Genomic DNA, 24,911 nt, shown 5'->3' on the forward strand with positions numbered 1-24,911 from the left:
TTTGACAATATTCACTCATCATAACAGTAAAATAGGGCATTCTAAGGACTTACTGCAGTATTTCCTCTCTCAATCAGTAGAAAATATGGTTAACACCCGGTCATGTATGAAAAAAAAATACCGTCATGTACCGTGAAACCGGTATAATTTTGAAAAATACCGTGATATAAATTTTTGGTCATACCGCCCAGCATTACGTGTAAGTGTTATATATGGAAAATAAATTCATTAGAATGTTCTAAAAGAGAAGGCTTAGGCAGTGTGAAAAATATAATTAATCTTTTAAAAAAGATTCTATTATTAGCGCTGCTTTTATTTAGCTCAATGAAGTGAAATTAAAATGACTTAACTTTTGTTCACAATACAGTTAAACTGCACTGGCAGTTTTCATGGTACTTCAAGGCACCCTGGAACCATTAACCTTTGAACAGATACTGGAATTCTGACTGAGTTTCTATATAGAGCATGTTGTTCAGCCAGAAAATCGTCTTCTATGTGCGCATATGTCTGTCATAAAGTGCTGTTCTATGAGCTTGTTTTGTTCTGGCACTCATCCTCCTCCCCTTTTTTTGCATCTGTGACATTACATCACACAAAAGCTATGTGTCTGGCCTCCGTAGTCTCATTCTCCTTTCTTGCTCTCAGTCTATTCATTACTGCTTTTTCCTTTGTTAAAATGATTACGCATTTCTAGTCAACTGATTTGTTTGCATTACAGTTCTCACTTTTCAGTTTCTTGCTCTGTTACAAGCCAGCCTATTTATGTGTCAACTCTGTCCCACTTCTGTTTCTCTTTTCCCTTTCCGTCTCTGCAGACAGCATCATAGGGCAGGTGTCTCCGGAGGGGCTGTTGTCTCGTCTGCAGATAGAGGGCGCCAGCACAGAGGCAGAATCAGAGGTGGGCCCCCTTGGCCTTTATAATCACCTATTTTCATCATTTTTTTGTTGATATTGGCATTTTCGTTGTTTGTGAAACTGTCAGGTTGGCTTATTGATTGTGGATTAAAAAAAGATGATTGTTTGGGAAACAAATGAACAGGAATGAGTAGGAAACATCTGCTTTTGCCTTAAATAAAATCAGTTATTTCTTATACCTTTCCATCATATTAATCTTTTTAGTTTATATTAAACTTAATTATTAACATCAACAGACATTTTTACATTACATACCCTATGAAACTGTATGTAATCGCTTTAAAAAATGATAACGTCCTGCACATTCAAATGATGAAAGTCTGGAAGCCTTGATGTAATAGTTTATTTTCATAAACACAAGCATTCAAAAGTTTTCAAAAATACCAGGACATTTTTATGTTTTCTCCTCACTTTATTTGTACATTTTACAAAATGTTCAACATTTAAAATATACAATTTAAATAACATTTTAACATGACTATATATAAAGAAAGAGGATCAGAATAAAAATAAGAAACTATCAAAATAAAAAAATAAAATTCATCCTTCTGTTTACCAGTGTAGCATTTAATTTAATCTAATCTAAATAGTAATTTAGTAATAATATAAATTATTGTAACTGAAAGTAATTATAATCCAATTATGAATGATGATAATATAATATTTTAAAATGACTACTTTAACTGTCCTGGCAAAGCCATCAAATAGTCTAAGCAGTTATTACTCTAGTCTACTAAGAAAATCTTATGCAATCCTTAAACGGATTCTTTGAACAGAGATAGACAAATAGAAATAGAATGCTTTGCAAAAAGTATGTTTAATTTGATGTTTCTAAGGTGAATAAAAGTGACAGTTTATTTAAAAAATACTCTTAGTGTTTGCAAACGTTTGAATGGTGGTGTATATTCATATTTGAAGACTTGTGAACTACTGATCTCCTAAGCATTATATAATATTCTAAAACTTTTATGGTGTTACCAACCCCACAGGATTTGTAAATCGCTCAATTTCTTTCCCTCAGGTTTTAGCAGACGAGTTTCTCGAAGGTTCGATATCGCTGGACTCCTTCCTCGAACGCTTCCTTTCCCTCCGCTCTCTCGCTCACACAAGACGAGTGCGCATCGAAAAGCTGCAAGAAATTCTCAGCCTAAAAAGCAAAGGGATAGGAGATGCTACAGTAACATCACAAACCGGTGCCAATCAGGATGCTGGATCATCATCGCAGTGGCAACAACCGCAGCCTCAACAGCAGCAGAGCTCCAAAATCAGTGCACCCTCCAATGCCGCCACTTCTGCTCTGCCCTACACCCCCTACCCCGTTGCTCCCCCCTCTGCCTCCACAGCGGGCACCACTAACCCTAGCACAGCGTTTCAGCCCTACCCCAGCCAGGGTGCCCCCTTCCCTCCATCGACAGGCTACACAGCTCCCAGGCCTGCGTTTGGTCCCCCCAATTGCCCGTACCCCACCCAACCACCATTTCCTGCCCCACCGTTTGGGCAGTTTGGTCCCACGGCCGCCCCGTACCCCGCTCCATATGCTTATGCAGGGTACAACTACCCCACAGGCCCCCATGGCCCATCAACCCAATCACCCACAGCTAGACCACTTTATAGGCCCGGTTTTGGGGTACCACAACCGTACTCCTGAGCCACTCTGTGTGTGTCTGTCTTTCTCTTTTTCTCATGATCCTCCCTCTCGTCTCTCTCCCACCTTTCTCCACCTGCTCTGCCTTTTCCTTCCCCTCAGATTTGTGGTTTGCGTACCCATGTCACATCCTGTTCCTGTCTGAGGCTTATAAAGACACTTGAGATTGAGCGTGCGCTTGTTTCCCCCATGAGACCTCAGTCAGAGACTCAATACGGGCCGCCCAGTTTAAACGGCTCAACTCCTCTCCATTTTAAAGCATGTTATCAGTTTGCAAAATCTCTGATTTATTATTATATTCAATGACGAAATGCTTTTTTTTTGATGACAATGTGTTACAGCTCAGCCTTATTTGTCTGTTTTTTTCCCCCCCCAATCATTCTGTCAAAATTGTGCTGAGACAAATACGCCACACTACATGGAAGCGTTACGTTAGCGTTAGGCTAATCTCTTGTCTATATCAACACCAGAAAGCACAGCACCATTTTCCACTCCATCACAGATGAAAACTCCTTAGAAAAGCCGAGCGTATTCTTTTTCATGAATAAATTTAGACAACTTCCACGTGTGCAGATGTGGGTGCGGTGCGTCCTGTTATGAATGCTTAGTGTACCAATGCGCCAACTGATCACTCCAAACCTTCTCGATACCTCTTTTGCTCCCTCTTTTTTTCTTTCACACCCTTCCACTCCATTTATTTAATACACAGCTTGACAGTGATTAAAAGGAATAGACTATTGCTGTAAGTTCTCTAGTGGGGACGGTATACTTAACAAATCAAACTGATATTAAAGGGAAACCGGAGAACAAGGGATATTAATATAGACATATCTATCTGCTATAGCACAGGATTTTGTGGGGCAGTTGAGGCATAACATAGCACAGAGCATATGCAAAGAAAATAGGCGCTACATAACATGCTTACTTTAGTAAATATAGCATTCTTTTGTGATAAAACTATGCAGACGAATGCCTGGCTGCATATTTACACTGAATTTAGACACAATGAGACATTTGATGGTCTTGTACAGCTAGCCGCCCAGTTTGTTTCAGTGGCACATTGCCCTCAGAATCATAACGTGGGTGGGATTGGAGCCGGTTAAGCAACAGAATGCTTAATTTTGTGGTTTGATTTGAGTCCACCTTCAGATTCTGCCACATGAATACTCTCACTAGCCCACAGCTGTAGGCCCATCCATCCAAACGGCCTGTGCGTGTCATTATGTGGTGTTATGTAGGTCTGTAAAAGCCCCATCTATTTGAGGTCTCCTTGGACAACCGGAGGACCATGTGAATCACACTAGCACTCCACACTAACCCCCCCCCGAACTCTTTGGCAACAGGAGCTGGGAGTGGGGCCTTCGAACCGTCAGCTTTAGAATAGGCGTGTGGGGTCTCTCTTTATTTTTGTACTTTAAAGCAATTCAAAACCAGAGGCGTCCTCAATCAAGCCTCAGGTGGCTTTATCTAATTCATGAACTCAGTAATTAAGACTCAGGTTTGTAGCAAAACCCTCACGTTTAGGTTCCCTCCCCAGCACCTGGAGCGAGGGAGAGGGGTGATACAACACGAGGATGAGAGAAAAAAAATGGGATGGAAAATGTTATTAGCACATTGATTTGCAGCATTAGAGGAAAAGAAATTCAATTGCATTGGTTGTGATGACTGTAGCCTGTTAAAAGTGTCTTTTTATTTTTATTGTCCTTTTTTTCGGGTGTGAATATTAAACACTGAAGTTGATCTACGATTTCTGTGTTGATTGGAATAACTGGCTTTTTTTCTGACTCTTATTTTTTTAGTGAATTAAATACTTCTATTCAACACATCGATCAAAGGTGACAGTAAAGACAATGTTACAAAAGATTTCTATTTCAAAAAGATGCTGTTCTTTTGACCTTTCGATTCATAAAAAAAATGTATCAGTTTTTACAAAAAAAAACATTAAGCAGCAATACATTGATAATAATATGTTCAACACTGATAATAATATTAGAAATGTTACTTGAACTCCAAATCAGAATTATTTCTGGAGGCTCATGTGACACTAAAGACTGGATTAACGGCTGCTAAAAATTCAGCTTTGCCGTCACAGAAATAAATTACATTTTAAAATATATTCAAATAAAAAAACAGTTTTTAATAGTATTTCACAATATTAATGTGTGTACTGTATTTTTGATTTTAAAAAATGCAGCCTGGGTGAGCATAAGAAATTTTTTCAAAAAAATGTACCAACCCCAAACATATAAATGTGTGTGTTTTTCTTTCTTTTACAGTACAATCCCAATGTTTTCAGAAATTTACAAGAAAAGCAGTGGTAGTTGAGCTCATTGACTCACTTTTGAAGGCTGTTTAAATTCCGTTCATATTGAATCATAGCCGAGAGTTTCAAGAGGGTGTTGGGGGAATTTTTTGGTACAGGTATAAAACCCAGTCTTTACGGCTCTCTGCAACTGTACGATATGGTAAACCAACCCCGGCGACACCTGAGAAAAATCGAGAGAGTGAGGGAGGGAAAGAGGCGGCTGGGAAAGATTGAATGAAAAGAAGATATGAGTAACAGTGAAATGAAAGGATAGATGTGGATATCGGTGGTTTTGTAGCCGTAATGATTGCCGCTGTTTATTCCTGTGAGCACGATTAATCATCTTTGAGCAACTTGCGAGAGTGCGCCGTACACCACAAGAGACTCAGTTCCTGTATGCAATGACAAAAGATTTTGAATATGCAGATTTTTTGTTGCTTTGTTGTTTACTTCCAACCATCTTTAAGTTTTAGATGAAAAGATAATCTCACCCAGTTTTACCAAATTTTACCACCAACTTTCAAATTTGAAAATTACATTTTTAAAAATGTAAATTTTTTTTAACATTTAATACAAAGTTAGACAATGTCACACTACTTAGTATTTTTCTCCTCCCACTTACCTACACTCACTTTTTTTTTTTCAAGCTTTTCTTCATTTTTTTTGTGTGCAGCTCTCTTTGAAGTGAGGAAGCAGTGCAATGTGCAATCAAACAGCGCTTGAGATTAAAAGACACGCTCTATATGGAGAGACAGAGGATGGGGGCGGGGAATTAAAGATTGTAGCTCCACACCTCTGCTTATTTCCTTTCACTTCATTTTTCTTGCACTTGCTCCACACATTTGTTCTTGTCAGTCACAGGCAAGGTAAGATCTGATGATATATTGTTAAAAAGCTGGTTCGAAGTTGTGGTGTTTCATTGATGTTTGACACTCTTTGAAGAAGAAAATCTTCAAACACTGCTGAAGCGGAGACGTGAAGACAGCTGTCAGTTACAAACAAGACATAATGTAGCATTTCTTAAATAACTTAAAAGGAAGTCCAGTTTGTATTGACACATTTATTACTGTATGTCACTGTAGTGAATGATTTGTTCTTATTGTGGTTCAAGTCACGGTACGATTGGTCTCTCGCATTCTGTTAAAAAAAGTGCAGGCCAAATATTTTAATATGGCCATGGTTGCGTATTTGTTTGCTTTATCTGAACCACTAAAAATTAGGAGAAAAATAAAATGAAACATTCTAGTTGAGCCGAGGCCCAATTAGATAATAATAAAAAAGCAGCGTTGCTTGTCATGTACCAGAGGTCATTTATTTGACCTCTGGGCCTGTTATCTTTTGAAGTGTATATAGTCACTTTGTTTAGTCAAATGAAGTTAAATTTTGCTTTAAATGTTTGGCAAACCTTTTGCCAGATGGAAAACGCTCTGCTGATGACTCTTACGGTGCTCCTGCTCCTTGGAGTTCGTAAGTAAATTGTTTGTTCTTTAAATATACTTCATTGTTGCATTTTTGTATGATTATATGTACATGGATCTGCTCTGTATCTGAAACTTTACCACTTGAAGAAAATATCTGTAGTGAGTTGTAGATGTACAGATAGATTTTTATCTGTCTGATCTAATATTTCTCTAGTAAGACAAACCCGACCAAGGAACGATAGCACGCAGCTAGAATTTATTCAGATGCATTCAGTCACAGTATTGTATGTTATATTGAAGAACTTTTAGAATGCAAAACATTGTGTTTTGCATTATAAATGAAGAGCAATAATGAATACCATCATATCATAAAATCACAACTTCACAACTTTAGGGTCCGCAAGAACGCATTACAAAAATGAGTGCAGTTGTCAATCAAATATGTCATATGCTTGTATAGATTGTTGTTCATTTTTCAAATTCTTACTTTGAACTCCCTTTACTGGAAACTGATGTCAGCGCAAATATTTGAACGTTGTTGCAAGCTATCCATCTTAAAAGGTGAATTCAGTAAATCGGTCAACCTTGCAATAACTCCTTTTACACATTTCTTTATTATAGATGAAGTAAATATTTTAGATTTTTTTCTTTGTGTTTAACAGATAAGCTGCATGCAACAATCATAAGGGAGTAGAAACTGTTAAAAATTTGTCGTTTACATGTACAATGGTATTATTTTATCCCTCGTTATGCCATGTAAAGATTTTCTTTTTGAAAAAGGGAAAAAAGGGAATTTATGAGCAACATTACATTGCATACTGTTAAAAAGGGAATTCATGCCAAATTACTTTTTCAGCCAACAGTCTGCTAGATGAATCATTTTGCCATTTGAATTTTAAAGAATGAGAAAACGTAAACAAAACCACGGGAAGCAATTTTCAAAGGAATATGCGTTAACTACCATTTAACATATTTAACCCCAGAACTAATGAATGAGCCTTTAATATATCTTTGTTTTCCATCAAAAATAAATGTAAATGGTTTATCAACAAGGACACTTTCTTAAATATTAAGCATTGAAATTTGAAAATCATATAAATGCCACCTGTATTACACAAAATGTATGTTGTCAAAGAATGTTGTTGTGAACAAACACAGACTTAGTACATTAGAATTCAATCTTGGAATCCTAGAATTTTCTAATTTATATATAATAGTAATTGTTTTAATATAATTATATAAATAGACAGTTTCAATAAGTTTTAAGCATTTGAAAAGTTTTCCCCGCTCATTCCATTCCACTCACATAACCATAATGTAAACGTAATTATATGTATAAAGTCATTATGGTTAATTCCATTTATGCTGTGATTCTGAATTTTATGAATGTCCATCTGTTTGCAACGTGCAGTCTTGCAATCAAATGTGCAAAATATGTGCGAATGCCTTCGAGCACTGTGCAAAAAGTGCAAGAGTGTAAAATGAGTGCAAATGATCCAGCTATTTGCTCTCTGACCTCAGTAACCGGGGCGTTTTTATGCTTGAATAATGCAGTGCATAGCATGCAATATTTTACATAGAAAATATTGCATGAAGATGTGGAGTTCTTAAAACAGAATATGTTATTGAGATGGAGAATATTGGTGACACTATCAAAAACTGAAGCGATGTCTTCATGTGAGTTGCAATGTAATAAAATAAGAGCACAGAACAGCAGTCAGCAAACGCTAACAGTTTCTTGCTGTAACTCTCATTTCATTTACATTTGATACTTGAAATGTTTCAAATTCCTGCATAACTACACATTTTATGTGGAGAAAAAGGATTGTGGTATTCCAACATGAAAGTAACTTATGTCTGTGAGCTTTTTCCCTTTACAGAAGGAATCTCAGCTCAGTCCTCGATCAACAACATCTCAACCCCCTCAACCCCACGACCCACTAGTGCTACAACCTCCACTACCCTATGGGCCACATGTCCGAAAATCATAGAATATATTACTAAGTCTGATCTGTTCCGGCTGAAGGTTATATGGAAGGTCAGTCCATGTGAAGGTCAGCTGTATGTGTATTCTCGTGAGCGTCAAGGGCCTTTGTGCTCTAGCAGTGACATCTCAGTCAGCTGGTGGACTGAAGTGTGTAAGGACAGAAGATGTGGAGACTTCAAGGGCTTTAAGCACACTTCAAGTCAAGCTAAAGGTCTCAAGCTCACAACAAATATGACATTCATCGATACTACTAAGTGCAACGGCCTGCACATCATGTGCCAAGGTGTGTGTGTACGTGTTTATTTTCAGAGAACAGTTTATATATGACTCGGTATGCTGAAATGTTTCTCTTGATGTTTTTGTTTCTTATCAGATTTCATACATTTTGAATAACACATTATATTCTTTTCCCCCCACATTTTTTTTTTCAGATCCTCTAGGAACAGAGTTGGCTGCTTATAAAGCAGTAACTGGCATATTAATTTTCTTGATCTTGGGTGTCATTCTGGTTCAGTTCAGTCGGCCCACGTACAAAGCCATCCGCAAAAGATGTGAGTCAGTGAAGTCAACAAGCACGACTTTAATTTCATATTACTTCTAAAAATGTAAATGCTTATGAATTTAAGCACATGGCACCATCAAAATTTCTCTGTGTTTGCTTAGAAGTGTTTAGCACAGCCCAAAAGTATTTTTTTGAATTTTGTTTATTATTATTATGATGTAGAATGAAGAAGAAACATTTCAGATTCTGCACTTTTTCTAGGTCACATATCAAGTATAAACGAATTATCATGTGAACTTGTACAGATGGTCTGATGATCTGCTTCCATTTAAGCACAAAAGTTCATGCAGCTCAAGTACCGCAGACTAAAAAAAAAGGTCAAATTCATGTTAATTTTCAAATTCAGTCTTTCACTCAAATTAGTTTAGCTGAGAATATAATTTGTAAAAGCATTTTCACTAGTGCTCTCAGGCGTTTGCATCTCACTTGTGTAATGACATTTAAAATCAGCACGTCAACATATGGCACTATATAGTTAAAAAGCACTATTTGACTCGCACACTTTGCCACAGATTTTTATTTTTTTTTTTAAATCAAAATTAAATGCTGTGTCTAATTTAACTATTTTTTACCTGGTTTAATGCAGTTTCACAAAAACGTCAGAATCGCTGGGTCGGCCCGACTCAGAGCGGTGAGTCATCATCTCACACATTAACACGTTCATGACTGGCTGCTCAGAAAAGATTCAGTATTTTATCTTTCTTTTCAAAGTGTGCTATCACAGAGGTCAAGGACCCCCAAACAAAAACACAGACAAGAGACAGTCCTTTCCTGGTGAGTAATCGCCCTCTTTCTCTCTATCCTGACCGTTCTGCTCTCTTTCTATTAATCTCTCACTCGCATTCCTGCTCATCACCTTTGTTCTCAATTACATAATGATGAATTGAGTGTTATGATGTATTGGACTTTTCATTCAAACGGCTCAGCAATACAAATCACATGTGTGTGGTTGCGAGATCTATTTGGATATGTAAGATTAAACTATTATAAAATCAACTTTGCATGAAATGATCTAAATCATCATCAATTTTGACCTACTTGACTATATACAACAATTAAGATCATGCAATAATGACATCATTTTGAGAATCTATAATTATTTAGGTATAGATTATAGATTATTTAAAAATGGTTTGAGACAGCATTTTGTCCCAAATTATCTACCTCCTACTTTGTGGTGATAGGGATACATTTAGGCTAATTTGGAATTACCTATTTGTTTTATGTAATTTTTAATTTATTTATCTATTTAAAAAAAATTTTTTTAATGCTAAATGCAAATAAAATAAAAATGAAAAAAGTCAAAGTTTTTGTTTTTGGTAACAATTTTGCGGAAATTGGAAACCATAATTATACACTGAATAGAAAGTAAAACAGCTCATACAATATTTAGTTGCATATTTAGTTCGGTCCCTGAGGTTGATGAATTCTGACCACTTGATTTGAGATTTTTGAGCTATTTTGCTTCCAGAACATGTCTTCTTTTTGACTAGTGGAAATAAAACAATTATCCCAATTATTTGTATTGCCCTTTAGGTATTTGTGTCTGTAGATTTCAGTTACGATACACGTTTTAAAGGCTATTTTCTCAAAATGACTTTTTTTCTTTTCTTTCTACATTTGACTCTAATTTGTCACCAAAACGAAAAAGAATTTCGAACCTGGCTTTACCCAGTGTTCAGATTTCTCTTCTGGAAATGAATGCAAGTTATTGCCTATTTAATTAAATAATGCCATGAATGTAACTTTTCAGAAAACTTTTTTTTTTGCAATTCTTAATATGATCAAGAAACTAGGGAAGTATGGTGATGTCTGTTAGTTCAGCTGGGGTGTTTCAGGCTCTGTACGTGAAAAGCGGCATGCACACACTGGTACCCATTATAATTTGTCTGTGTTGTCAGGTTTGGAGAGGCTGACGGTAAACCAGAGCAGAGAGCCCTCATCCAACAGAAACAGTGACTATGACTCATACAGCTGAAGGCCTGTGCTCACAAAAGACTTACTGACCCTAAGCACAACTCTCGTCATCTACAATCAGCAGATTGTTTTACATTACACGGCTTCGGTTGTTTGGCAAGTCAAGAAAGCTGTAAATATCTTTGAAAAGTATAGCTGAGAAATTCATTTAGGATAAAATAAAAATAATAATTTAGTCTCAACATAAGCACAAAAGCGCTTACTTGGTAAAGCATAGCAGGCTTCCTTTTATTCGTTATTCATTTTTTTATGCTATGTAATGACTTGATTTGCTGTGTTTTTTTGTTTTTTTTTGTATTGTTTTTAAATAGTCAGAAACAAAATGAGATTTCGCTCATGTTCTGAAAGATGATGGCTTTTTAAAACATGTTTATTTATGCAAGTGAATGATTTTTGAGTTGGAGTGTGGATAATTTTAAATAAACGAAAAAGGCAATCATTCAGATCTTCCGTGACTTTTGACTTGGGTGCAGAATCAGAATAAAACTGGGAGTAAATTAGTAGAGCAATACATAATAAATATATAAGCATGGTTATGTTGGAGCTTAGATGAGAAATGTCTTCTGGGGTGGCATGGAAGTGAAGTTAAGGTTGGGAGAGGGAATGTGGTGTTAATGCAGAATTTTGCAGCAATGTGGTTTCCTTTCGTAATTCTATTAACTTCCTGTTTGTGTTATTTCTGTCGCTCATGCTCTAAATATACTGTAGACTCAATGTGCTCATTCTTTTTGGATTGTTTCTGTCTTTCTTTTTCTTTCTTTCTTTCTTTCTTTCCTTTTAATATTTTCTCATCTTTCTCTCTCTCTGACCCAGTTGATTTTTTAATACTGCACTCATAGAGGGTTTAATATCACAACAGCTTAAAATCTTATGTCTCGCCTGACTGATGGTAGCTAAGTAAAACTCTCTTTCTAAGTGCACCAGTGAGAGAGACAGTTAAAAAGCTTGGTGGGTTTCTGCCTAAACCTTTCTATATCTCTCTGTGTGTTTGCATGCACAGCAGTTCAAGGTGGTTGTTTCAGTTCTGTTCATTTTTTTTTTATTGTTATGTGGCTTTGTCTTTGCAGCTGCTTTATTCTCTCTTCATATATGAGAACAAATACACAGCCGAGAGAACAAACGCAACAGCGGGTTGCGGGGGAGAATGTGTGTTGTGTATGTGGTGGGTGGATAAGTGTCGTCTCCTCCTCATCCTCAGGTCAGAGTGAAGGATTAAATCTGTAGTTTAAATGAGGTTCCAGCAGAGAACAATGACAGATGACAACAGATTACATGCACAGATTAACAGAGAGACCACACTGGATAAAATATCTAGTGCATCCAGCCGTCATTTCCAACAAAACACTTGTGACACTGACATCAAACCTACTTGTTACCTGCATACAGTCTGTTTTCATGTAAATCTTCGGATAAATCTTTTGCATTAAAATTCTCCATACCAGCTTTTGCTTTATTATTTTAACAGTTCAGTTGAAGCTTATAAAAGTGTAAAGTTTGAAAATTCAGCAGATTTGTTCATTTTTCAAGATATGACTAAGAGAGAAGTCATTGAGAACGATAATAAATGGGGATAAGGGCGTGGGAAAGAGTTCATATAATACATTTAGATTTTATGTCTTTAGATATTCTCCGTGGTCAAGAAAGCAGAGAAAGATTAGATGGAAAAAGAGACAGCGGTGTGATTCAATACTTTTATTTTTCAGATGCATAATGCCCTCATTCTTGCTAATAGGATGTTGCCTTTAATGCCGGCATCTGCAGCATTTCTCCCTCATGTACTACTAATCATTAAGCCGCTGAAATTAAACATTAAAAGCATTGAGATCCCATTACTTTAATGTATGTGCAGAAACTCGTCCATTTGTGACAACATAAGTTCTGCATGTTTAATTATAGTGAACAGAAGTGTAGAGAACCCAGGGAGAGAGAGAGAGCGAGATTAAGAGATAGAGGAAGTGGGTTTCAAGAATTACCAGGAGTTTCTTGGAAGGACGTCAACTATCTTTGGCCAGACAGAATATCCAAGAAATAAGGAGAGAAAGAATGAGGGAGGGGGAGGGGGAGATCTGAGAGAAAGAGGAAGAGAGAGGATTATTTACCATTTTAAATGAATAAATCCGTATTGTGTGAATCCGGCACATCAGTCAAAGAGGGACAGAGAGAGTGACAGACCGAAACAGTGCAGAGCTACAAATGGCAAAAAAAGAGAGAAACAACAGACGAAAATAAGGACAGGGGGATTTTAAGATCATTTGGATACTTCTGAGTACTACTATCTTAACTTGGAGTATTTTTATATTTACAAAACTAAGAAAAAACAAAGCACAGAAGCAAGTATCCTGACAGAAGATGGATTGATGAAACTCACACATTGGGCTGAGCATGTTTGTGAGAGAAGAGTGATACCTTACTTTCGGTTTTGCACATCTGAAAATCTGAAAGGACCGTTGAGGCAAGTACAAACTTTTTGGAAATGCTGTAGTGTCATATATATATATATATATATATTAATTAAAAAAAAAATTTAATCTTATTTTATGTGAACTTATATTAACGTCACTTTTTGTAATTAAAAAATTAGAGTATTTGAAACGAGTGTTTTTTTTTTATGTGTATTGTAATGGATAATATTAAAAGGAATAGTTCACCCCAAAATGAAAAATGTACAAATGTCCAAGATGTACATGAGTTCCTTCATTGGAACAGATTTGGAGAAATTTAGCATTACACTTCCTTATTAATCTCTGCAGTGAATAGGTGCCATCAGAATGAGAGTCAAAAATGCAAATAAATACATCACAATAATTCACAAATATAATCCGCAACACCAGTCTGTCATTTAATGTCTTCTGAAGCAAAAAGCTGCGTGTTTGTAAGAAACAAATCCATCAAGATGTTTTTAACTTCAAACTGTTGCATCGAGCTAAACGAATCCTTAATCCATTACGTTGCTTTCTCCAGTGAAAAAGTCACCTCATCTGAATCAGGAGAGAAATATCTACAGATCAAGGTCTATTCTCGAGTGAAAACAGCTGTAAATAAATTTGTCATCGGGTTTTGATGTGACTGTAGAACAGTTGATAGACTTTTCCACTAGGAGGAAGCATTACTATGGATTAAGGATTTATGGATTTTGGCCAAAAGCAATGGTTTAAAGTTAAAATGCCTTGATTATGGATTTGTTCTTGCAAACACACAGCTTTTCACTTCACAAGACATTCACTGATGGACTGGAGTCATGTGAATTACTGTGATGTTTTTTTTTCACCTGTTTGAACTCTCCTCCTGGCGGCACCCATTCACTGCAGAGGATCCATTGGTGAGCAAGTGAAGCTAAATTTCTCCAAATCTGTTCTTACGAAGAAACTCATTTACATCTTGGATGGCCTGAAGGTGAGTGAATTTTCAACAAATGTTCATTTTTTTGGGGTTAACTATTCCTTTATTAGATTTGTTTTAATAGAAAAATGTAATAACAACAACATTTATATTGACAACATCTATATTAACAGGGTGTTATGGATGTGCTGAGTCTTTCTGGACTCAAATGGAAGTCTTCTACTATGAGACTGGTAACCCTTCAGTTATTCATAATCCTCTGTAAGTTTGACTTTTTTATACTCTCCCCAAAACACTGCATAAACACTTAAAAATGAAGGTTCTTTTTTGGCGTCTATGGTTCCACAAAGAACCTATAACATCCATAGAATCTTCCATTGCAAAAAAGGTTGAAATTCTTGTGAAGTTTCTCAGACTTTTTTTCACCTGTTTGAACTCTCCTCCTGGCGGCACCCATTCACTGCAGAGGATCCATTGGTGAGCAAGTGAAGCTAAATTTCTCCAAATCTGTTCTTATGAAGAAACTCATTTACATCTTGGATGGCCTGAAGGTGAGTGAATTTTCAACAAATGTTCATTTTTTTTGGGTGAACTATTCCTTTATTAGATTTGTTTTAATAGAAAAATGTAATAACAACAACATTTATATTGACAACATCTATATTAACAGGGTGTTATGGATGTGCTGAGTCTTTCTGGACTCAAATGGAAGTCTTCTACTATGAGACTGGTAACCCTTCAGTTATTCATAATCCTCTGTAAGTTTGACTTTTTTATACTCTCCCCAAAACACTGCATAAACACTTAAAAATGAAGGTTCTTTTTTGGCGTCTATGGTTCCACAAAGAACCTATAACATCCATAGAATCTTCCATTGCAAAAAAGGTTGAAATTCTTGTGAAGTTTCTCAGACCAAGTTTGAATTGATTTAAATTGATTTTTTTTTTTGCATTTTGTAAATCCAATTTTTATGTTGCTGTTAATATGAGAGATCAGTGCTTAAATGATAAAGCAATTGTTACTAATCCCACAAACTAATAGCTCCACTCTCCATTTCCTCCAACAAAAGCCCATTGTCAGACACCCCCTTCCCCATCACTTCCAGTCCGGGTCACTGTTCCCTCACCATGGCAGTCTCTCCCCCTCTCTCAGGCTGATCTGGGCCTTCTCTTCACCAACTCCAGCCCCTTCACCTCCACCCAGTCCCTGTTGCTCATGCCTCCATCTGGAACAGCCTCCAAACCTCTTCTCCGAGCTGCATTTGGTTCCTACACCATCACACAGGTACTGCAGTCTCCATTACAGTTAATGACTTTTATCTCAACTTAAAAGATGAAGTTACTTATTCTGTTCTATCACTTCTTTTCTTCTCAAGGTGATGTCTGAACCCATTCCTCCCCTGACTCCATCTCTCACTGCATCACTGCTTTCTAAAACCATCGTGAAAGAGAAGGAGGGTGACAGAGGAGAGCGGTTTAAGGTGCAAGTGCTGTTTCATATGAGGGGTGATGCTAAAAGAGGAACCTGCGTTACTCTCCATGCTTTCAAACAGACAGAAGAACAGAAAGCTTCCTGCATCACTCAGGTACTGCTGGTTGAAGACACTACGTATTTATGGATCAGGACAGCATATATTTAGATTTTTAAACAATATTAAAATGAGTGGAAATTAAAATATATGTATAAAAACGTAAACTAATACTTATTGAAAATATATATTTCATTTTTGTATATTAAAATATATATAAAATATATATAAAATATATACATTTGTCATACACTCAATAGATTTGTTTTTGAAAAAAGTATCTTATGCTCACCAAGTCTGCATTTATTTGATTAAAAATACAGTAAAAACAGTAATATTGTGAATTTTAATATATTTAAAATGCAATTTGAAATGTATTTTAAAAATCAGCATATTAGAATGATTTCATAAGGACACTGAAAACTGGAGTAATGTTATTGAAAATTTAGCCTTGCCATCATAGAAATAAATTACATTTTAAAATATATAGAAATAATAATAATAAACAGTTCTTTAAATTTGCAAAAATATTTCACAATATTACCGTTTTTAATTTTGGTCAAATTATTCCAAATTTTGACCGGTATGTATTTAGCAGATTTATTTGTTTAGCCATATGACAATCCACTTTGTATTCTTCCATTTCTTCTCAGCCACCTTTTAGGTTGTGTGTGGTCACTCTGATGCTTTCAAACGACTGGTTTGAGCCTATTCAGAACATCAAGGCAAACCTGGACCAGATTTTCAAGCAACGTCACCTGAGCAGAAACCACTCTCGTTCTCGTAACCGTGGGAGAAGGCATCCGTATTTGCCAGGAGGACTCAGGGGTCAGTCTGACCAAATTCAGCTCTACTACTCTTCCTTTGGCTTTGTGTCCAATCCTAAAGGCGGGCCCCCTCGATGTGAGGAGGAAGTATTGCAGCAGTCCGAGAGGAAGTTGTACTACATTGGTCCTGTGGGACTTGAAGATCAACAGATCAACAAGACCGAGCAGAGCTCTGCATGTTTAGACAGACAAGCGGAAGAGAAACTTTGGTTGGATTCCAATGTGCTGATTGTCTACAGCAAAGGGCCTGTAAGAGCTGGGCAACCAGTCAGAGTGTCAGTAAACCTGAGGGCAAATTTTAGTGTGGAGTCACTGACCATTAGGTAACATTAATATTATTACATAAAATTGCTCACCACATTTTATGCTATAATGTGTTGTATAATTCTCTTCTTTTTTCGCAGACTGAAAGTGAAAAAAGGGTTGTTGTCTCTAGAGGTCCACCCAGTCACAAACTCTGACCTGTGGATAGTTAATGTAGAAAGGACAACGGGTTCAAAACATGACGTTATTTCCATCATTAGCCACAGCACTGGTACTCTTCCAGACAGCACTGGGTAATCTATCTATCTATCTATCTATCTATCTATCTATCTATCTATCTATCTATCATCTGTCTGTCTGTATATCTGTCTGTTTGTCTGTCTGTCTGTACGTTCAGAGCTGCAGACATAGCACCAAAGTAAAAAAAAATAAAAAAACATGCCCACCTAAGATATCTGGCAGCCCACCATTTTATAACTGGCAAGAACCAGACCTGCTGACAAACATTTATGTAAAACTATTGTAATATTGAAACTTGTGTCGTAAGTCGTATTTAAATTAGTGCTGTCAAACGATTAATCGCGAGTTTTTGTTTACATAATATGTGTGTGTACTGTGTATATTTATTATGTATATATAAAGACACACACATACAGCATATATTTTGAAACTGTTTACATGTATTTACATGTATATATTTATATTCATATAAATTATATCATATATAAACATATTTAGTATATAAATGTAACATATTTTTCTTAAATATATACATGCATGTGAGTGTATTTATATATACATAATAAATATACACAGTGCACAGACATATATTATGTAAACAAAAACTTTTATTTTGGATTCAATTAATCGCAATTAATAGTTTGACAGCACTAATTTAAATAAATAGTTCAGCCATGAAACTCTGCTTGCACTCTAATTGGTTAATTTAGTTCAGTGTCAATTGGATTCACATACTCATATAAACAGGACGTATTCTGTGAATGCCATGTCTGTGTGCTATGCGTGTCCTCATATCAGCCCACCGCCTCCCCAGCACCACCTGCCTAGATCGGCTACGGGAAATCTTCCTCTCTCTAGTAGCAGCAGCATGTTTTCTTTTAATTTTATGATCTGAGCATTTAGCAGAAGCAGTACTTGCTCAGCAGCAGCAGTTTCTAGATAGATCTAGTCTACCAAGACCACACCTATGCACATTCTATTTACATTAATAAAGATTTTACAATCTATCCCGACAGTTGTCATGATTGAATTATACTTGTGCTTTACATGTGCTTTAGTTTAGTTTTTTAGTCAACACACCAAAGTAAGTGTACTTGTTTAAAGCATGACATAACATACATCAAAACCCAAGGGCTGCTAACTGTCACGCATTCAGAGTCATGCAGTTGAGACTGTCTCTTACACCTCACATCCTTTTTCTTACGCAGTATTGCGAAGCAAAGAGGACACTGACAAAGAGCCGACAGAGAAGACAGAGCAGGCAGCACAGTGCAGCAGCAAGTTATTCAGACCAACCGGGTCTGTAATTTATTGTAATTTATACTTATGCATGCTGAGTAGTCTCCCAGACAGCAATATAATGTTGGCCCAGATCCGGCCCACATCTGGCCCACATCTGGCCCATGTGAAATCCATGCGGGCCAGATGTGTGCCGGATCTGGGCCGAAACTGTCTGCTGTCTGGGCTGCTTCTCTCACTCATCTTGTACTGTGTGAATACAAGAAGGCAGGTCAGTGAGTTACTTTTATGGTTACACTCTGTGTGTTTCCGACGTGTTTAGGTTAGTAACTAATATGCTGTGTAGCCTACCTGGAAATAGGTTAGCATTAGCAGTTATTTGTTTTGCAGCACTGCAGCAGCTATTTTACAGTTTTTCACTGAAGTTTTTTCCAATGTGAGCGACTCCAAGCTGAAGCTGGCAGCCTGCTGAAAGCTAGTTGAAACAATAATCTGACATCCATTATTTCCTTTTGGTCTTTGTCACTTTCCTTGTGTTACAGCACTTCTGTTCTAAGCCAGGTATCCTGTCTCTCATTTGAGGTTTTACACAGAAACTTTGGTGTAGCAATGACTGTCACTGCTAGCTGGTGGGTGGAGTACTCAACACGCAAGTTTACAGTATCACCACACGGCACAGCGACAAGCTTTTTCTCCTTTACTGACAGAGAAGTGGTGGGCATTGCCCCCATCACAGAGGTAAAGATAATTGCTAATTTTCATATGCATCCAATAAGTGATCATAAGGATCACTACCAGAATGAGAAGTCCCATTGTCTTTAGTTTACTAAATATTCTAAATTTTTCCAATTGTATCAACTTTATTTTAGCATTTACAAAGTTTTAAATGATAGATTATTTACCATCCTCCTGGCAAACTTCAAATACCGTACCCAAAAATGAAAATTTACAGAATATTTACTTATACTCTCAGGTCACCCAACATGTAGATGAGTTTGTTTCTTCATCAGAACAGTTTGGAGAAATTTAGCATTGCATCACTTGCTCACCAATGGATCCTCTGCAGTGAATGGGTGCCGTCAGAATGAGAGTCCAAACAGCTGATGAAAACATTGCAATAATTACAAGTAATTTATACAACTCCAGACTATCAGTTAACATCCAGTGAGCTGAAAACCTCACTTGCAATAAGCAAATCCGTGATTAAGACATTTTTAACTTCAAACTGCTGCTTAAAGTTAAAGGCCTTAATGATGGATTTGTTTCTTACAAACACATAGCTTTTGACTTCACAAGACATTGATTGATGGATCGGAGTTGTGTGGATTATTGTAATGTTTTTATCAGCTGTTTGGACTCTCATTCTGACGGCACCCATTCACTGCAGAGGATCCATTGGTGAGTAAGTGATGTAATGCTGAATTTCTTCAAATCTATTCAAATAAACAAACAAATTTACAGCTTGGATGGCCTACGGGTCAGTAAATTTGAATTTTTTGGTGAACTATTCCTTAAATGTTAAATGTTTGAAGCAATATGTGTAATTATGTGTATTGGCAGAGCAACACAATTATCAATACAGCTATCTTGACGAGCAAGCCTGTGTCACTTCCTGTCATTGTCCTAGCGGTGGGCCTTGATGGCAAAGTATCAGATGTGACCACAGCGGTGAAGTGTCATTCAGTCAATGAAGATATCGTCAAGGTATAAAGTTTTCGGAGAAGGTCTGCTCTAATGCATGAAATATATCAACTCATCTGACAGCTCTTTTCTTGTCTGGCAGGTGTCTCATGATTGCTCTGTGCTTTTTGTGGATGGGAGTGAATCAGGAAGGGGCAGCATCTGTGTGGAGCTGGAGTTTTCTTTGGGAATGCACAGTGGCTCTTTGTGCTTGGCTGTGTGGGCTCCTGTAGTTCCACTGCGCGTGTTTCTCTCTGATTCTGTCCTGAGTCCCATCAAAGGCTGGAGCTACTTCAGTGAGAGCAGGTATGCAATATTTGGTTAAACTTAACAATAAGGTCCCATTAGTTTATGTTAGTTAATGCATTCCCCTTGTGAAAAAGAAGCATCATTTTAAAAAGAGTACTTATAAGGGACATAATATACTTTAAAAGACTATAATTAAGTGAATGAAATGTTTTGGTCACTTAACTGCAAGTTAACTGAAATTAAATAAAAATGCATTATAGTTAAGTTTATATTAAGTTGAATTTAAGAGTGCTTTTTGACCCACTTAAGTAGGACTTAAGTGCATATTTATATCTAATTTCATAATTACTTTTCTTTTGTCTTTCACATATAGTTAAAATACTGACAAATGTACAACAAGCATATGGTAAATGTAATTTCTATTAAAACTTGTATCTCATGTATTTAAATATATTTGTAATTACACATTTGTAATGATGAAGTTGAAATTTAGTACATTTAAAAATACTAACTTTAAATAAACTTTCAAAGTCATGACAGTATACCATCTTTGATTCCTTAAGATTTGATGTACACTACAAGTTAAGTACATTTCTTTTTCCACAAGGGTTAACTGACTAACAATGAGAAATACATTTGTTACAGCTTTTATTCATCTTTGTTTTATTAGCTATAATTAATTAAATATACAACTGTTCATGTTTGCTCAGGTCCATTATAAACAGATAACATTTTTTATTTTAATAATTAATTGTTATTAAATGATAAACTTAACTTTTACTGAGTTTAATAATAAATGATTTAGCAGTATTTTTACTGGTTAGTTCATGTGAACTAATGCTACCAAGTTAAACCTTATTATAAAGTATTCTTCTGCAGACTGTTCCAATTGCAAGGTAATGGCATTGATCATAATGAAATCAAAATCTCTCTTTCTTAGGTGTGAACCAGTTTATCAGAAGTCCACTATACAGATTTTGGCACAATTCAGTGCCCAATCAGCAGCTCAAGGCCAACCAACCTACATGCTTGGATCACCGGATTGGTTTGTGGATGTGACTGAACTTGTCCGAGACTGGCTGAGGATAGAAAACCCATGTATTGCAGCTCTTGATAAACAAAAACATCTAATTGGCTTGAAGCCTGGATTTACATCATTATATGTTGGTATCTGAATTAAACATACCTAAAGGGTTAGTTCACCAAAAAAAATGTAAATTTAGTGTAATTTTTGTCAATTTAAACCCGTTTTCTGTGAAAACTCAAAAGGAGTTATTTTTTTAAAAAGGTCTCAATTTTGCCATACAATGTAGGTAAAAGGGGTCCAATGTTGTTTTGGACCCCACTGACTTTCATTGTTCAGACCTTCAAAATATATTTTTTGGTGTTCAACAGAAGAAATAAGGTCCTACAGGACACAATACGAAGGTGATAAAATAATGACAAGATTTTCATTGGTGAACTATTCCTTTAAATATAGGCCTGTCTTGGTTCCTTCTCCCCTACTGCTTCACATATCTCACACATGTTTTTCAAGGTGATATCAAGTCAGTGGGATGGAGTGCTTGGAAGAGCTAATGTCATTGTATCCTCTGAACCAGTCACTCCTGGTGACCTCTCCGTTCAGTTGGTGGGAGGGCTTGGCCTGTCCATTAATTCCAGCCCATCTCATCCATCTATTGTTACAGCAACAGTGAATGCTCACAACACACTGTACAACCACGGGCAAGTAAGTAAACTGAGTAATACTAGCATTTTAACACTATTGTTTCTAGCAGCATTGTTCTAGTCCTCATTCTCTCCACTCTTTTTTATTAGGAAGCATCCATCAGTGTTTGGATCCAGTTTGATGATGACACCACCATACCTGTAAATGCCTATAGTGGGATTCCCTATACTCTCCGGCTCTCCTCTTTGGCTGAGTCCGTGGTTGCTGTGACACCTGCTCCATCCCAGCGCATTTTGGCACAAGGTGATGGCGGTGGGCCTCTTGTGAAAGCCGAGCTTCTGGTTTCCACCTGTGAACCAACATTTAACCACGTTGAACCAGAAGAAATCCAAAAAGGAGGTGAAGCAAAAAGATTGGCTAAAGGCTCTGGCTGGATAAGGGTGAATCTGAACATGGACTTTTGGCCAATGGGAAGTGAGGAAACCAACTTTGAGATGCATGATGTGACTGATATGTTTGTCGACTCTAACAAGGATCTGTATGATAACTTTGAAGATCAACAAATGACGGTAAATTCCACAAGTGACTATGATGTTGGTAATGATGTGTTCAGAAGAAATGACTTGGAGCAGGCGGTTTTGATTCCCAACCACGAAGAGAGTGCCGTGTATTTATCCCCAGGAGTGGAAAAAGAGAGGAAAGAGGTTAAAACTGCTGATAGACAAGTAGAGATTGGCATTGGAGCTGTCCTTTCTCTTCTCTGTCTCTCTTCTCTCCTTTTCCTGGTCAACTGCCTGCCATGTGTACTGAGAGAACAGAGGAACAGAGAAAGACGAGAGGGAAATGTAAAAGACACTGTGGAGGAAGATGAGGAAACTGGAGAAGAGCAAGAAGAGAAAGCAGAGGGAAAACAGTGTAGTGAAGTGGTAACAGGAAAGGACATAGGGGAAAGGAAATGACTTTTTGACTTTCAGAATACCACACATTGCATATTACCTTGTGTATATCCTGGAAAAAGTCAATACATCTTTATTTGCCCTTTACAGTTATATAATTATAGTACTGACCATCAGTCTGAGTTTTTCGGGTGAGATGTAGTATTATGGTATTATGTAAATGATGTATTTTTTTTATTGTTTTTTATTTCTTTCTTTTAAAGTCATCAGTACAGGAAAGGCAATATGCTCATAATCATGCATTAGAGAAAACATGGATAGCCTACCACACAATATTAATCTAACAAACTTTTTATGATCTGAAATGATAAAGTCACATACTTGAAGGGTTTTTAGACTTTTTTACACCACTCAAATATTAAATAAAGGTGAAAAAGATTCAAATGTTCATGTTCTTTTCCTAAAACAAGGGGCTGGCAGTGTTCAGTCATACAGATAACATTTCTAGGACTTTATTACAATAATAAAACTGATGTGATTCTTAATCATTCCGATTAAATACAGTTCAACTAGAAACATCTTTAGACCATCTTACCACTTGTTTTTGCGAATACAATCAACCACAATGGCAATCAAACCGAATTACCGCATAACTTGACGTAATCTTCAACCTTAAGAAAATTTACATGGTTCTAGGAACAGTTACAAAACAGCACATTTTTCAGAATATATACCGCACCGTATCTGCATAACGGATGTACAGATGTACAATACTGCGAGTCGAAAGCTTACCAGCATCGCTCCCTGGTGGTCTAGTGGTTAGGATTCGGCGCTCTCACCGCCGCGGCCCGGGTTCGATTCCCGGTCAGGGAATGAATGTTTTTTTTCCCCTATTTAAGTCCAACAAGGTCATTCGACACAAGAAATCCCAGTTGTAAGTTAAAAAGTTTTAAATAGTATACTGTGCCAAAGAATTTGCGCCTGTGAACACCACGGATACACAGATAACAGAATATCGTCCGAGGTATGTTATAATCAATTCTTGGCTGGTATGTAAAAGAAACATTTAACATACATTCTATCTCACAAATGGACCGATAACATCTCAAAAAGCCAACGAAACTAACCAAAGATTGTACAGGAAATACAGGAAGCAAGAAGTAAGACACTTACCTGTACTAAACCAACAACTATCACGCATTAGCAGAGTGGCGCAGCGGAAGCGTGCTGGGCCCATAACCCAGAGGTCGATGGATCGAAACCATCCTCTGCTAGATCATTTTTTCACTGTATTTTTTTTCCAAAAGCATTTTATTTCGTTCTCTTTTTTTTTCAGAAAGAAACCAATTTTTAATTCTGAGCTTTACCTTTTAGACTTTTATTTCAAACTTTAGATTATCATACGAATCTCTAATGGTCTAAAAAATTATGTATGAATTGTAAAGGCTTCAAAAGATCTTTAAAGGAGCAACTACAAAAAAACAACAACAATTTAAATTAGCTATATTACAGCGCCCCGCCGCGCATAACATGCAAGAAAAAATTTGTAGGCTAAATCGTGTGCACGATTTACTATTTCGTTCCCTAGATTTATAAATTGTGTGCACGATTTACTAATTCGTTCCCTAGATTTGCTAAATCGTGCATATGATTTATAAATCGAGAGAACGAATTAGTAAATTGTGTGCACGATTACGCAAACCGAGGGAACGAAATAGTAATCGTGTGCACGTTTTAGTACATCGAGGGAACGAAATCTTGCATGTCATGTGCGGGGCTCCGTACTATATAGCTTGTAGATCTTGCAGACATCTACAAGCTATAGCTAATTTCAACAGTTTCCACAATGAGTTGTCAGTTGGAGATCTGGAAAACATCAGATCAACGTTTGCAGTTCAGTTTGTGTGGGCAGAACTGTTCTCTGGAAAAAACAAACAAATATTTACACATTAAGGTGCTATAAAACACTTTCGCCCAACGTGGGGCTCGAACCCACGACCCTGAGATTAAGAGTCTCATGCTCTACCGACTGAGCTAGCCGGGCTGATGCAGTACACTCATTAGCCAAAATATTCTAAACAAACAACGAAGGACACCACCAAAAACACCATAAATTTCAAATATGTTTCAACGCCTTTAATACTAATATTTAGAGTAATTTAAAAAAA

General features: G+C 36.7%; 3 protein-coding genes and 3 non-coding genes across 7 annotated transcripts in view; 5 read left to right on the forward strand and 1 right to left on the reverse strand.

The window, feature by feature from the left end:
* The window catches only part of LOC107749845 (vacuolar protein sorting-associated protein 37C-like), a 7,457-nt gene extending 3,152 nt beyond the window's left edge, over positions 1-4,305 (forward strand). For both annotated transcript variants that reach the window (XM_016565044.1, XM_016565053.1), the window contains 2 exons: positions 816-898; positions 1,937-4,305. In XM_016565044.1, coding sequence (XP_016420530.1) covers positions 816-898; positions 1,937-2,563 — 710 coding nt within the window. In that variant the 3' untranslated portion in view covers positions 2,564-4,305. The remainder of the gene's footprint in view (positions 1-815; positions 899-1,936) is intronic.
* Positions 4,306-5,667: 1,362 nt separating this feature from the next.
* LOC107749882 (T-cell surface glycoprotein CD5-like) lies at positions 5,668-11,086 on the forward strand. The gene is made up of 7 exons (XM_016565106.1): positions 5,668-5,731; positions 6,281-6,332; positions 8,167-8,556; positions 8,705-8,824; positions 9,422-9,466; positions 9,547-9,609; positions 10,737-11,086. Exons 2-7 carry the CDS (start codon positions 6,281-6,283, stop codon positions 10,811-10,813), a joined length of 747 nt encoding a protein of 248 aa, XP_016420592.1. The 5' UTR covers positions 5,668-5,731; the 3' UTR covers positions 10,814-11,086.
* Positions 11,087-14,182: 3,096 nt separating this feature from the next.
* Positions 14,183-23,148, forward strand: tmem132a (transmembrane protein 132A). The gene is made up of 12 exons (XM_016565065.1): positions 14,183-14,205; positions 14,325-14,412; positions 15,221-15,435; positions 15,527-15,736; positions 16,333-16,829; positions 16,911-17,063; positions 18,792-18,987; positions 19,810-19,953; positions 20,033-20,235; positions 21,119-21,341; positions 21,716-21,907; positions 21,997-23,148. The coding sequence occupies exons 2-12, from the start codon at positions 14,331-14,333 to the stop codon at positions 22,804-22,806; spliced, it is 2,925 nt and encodes a 974-aa protein (XP_016420551.1). The 5' UTR covers positions 14,183-14,205; positions 14,325-14,330; the 3' UTR covers positions 22,807-23,148.
* A 396-nt stretch (positions 23,149-23,544) lies between these two features.
* On the forward strand, positions 23,545-23,616 carry trnae-cuc (transfer RNA glutamic acid (anticodon CUC)). Its single transcript has one exon. It is a non-coding gene; the product is annotated as a tRNA-Glu (tRNA).
* A 329-nt stretch (positions 23,617-23,945) lies between these two features.
* Positions 23,946-24,017, forward strand: trnam-cau (transfer RNA methionine (anticodon CAU)). The gene has a single exon. It is a non-coding gene; the product is annotated as a tRNA-Met (tRNA).
* Positions 24,018-24,714: 697 nt separating this feature from the next.
* Positions 24,715-24,787, reverse strand: trnak-cuu (transfer RNA lysine (anticodon CUU)). Its single transcript has one exon. It is a non-coding gene; the product is annotated as a tRNA-Lys (tRNA).
* Between the last annotated feature and the right edge of the window lie 124 nt (positions 24,788-24,911).

Source organism: Sinocyclocheilus rhinocerous, unplaced genomic scaffold (assembly GCF_001515625.1).
Source record: "Sinocyclocheilus rhinocerous isolate Xijiao unplaced genomic scaffold, SAMN03320098_v1.1 scaffold1483, whole genome shotgun sequence".
In the NCBI taxonomy this organism is placed as follows: Eukaryota; Metazoa; Chordata; class Actinopteri; order Cypriniformes; family Cyprinidae; genus Sinocyclocheilus; species Sinocyclocheilus rhinocerous.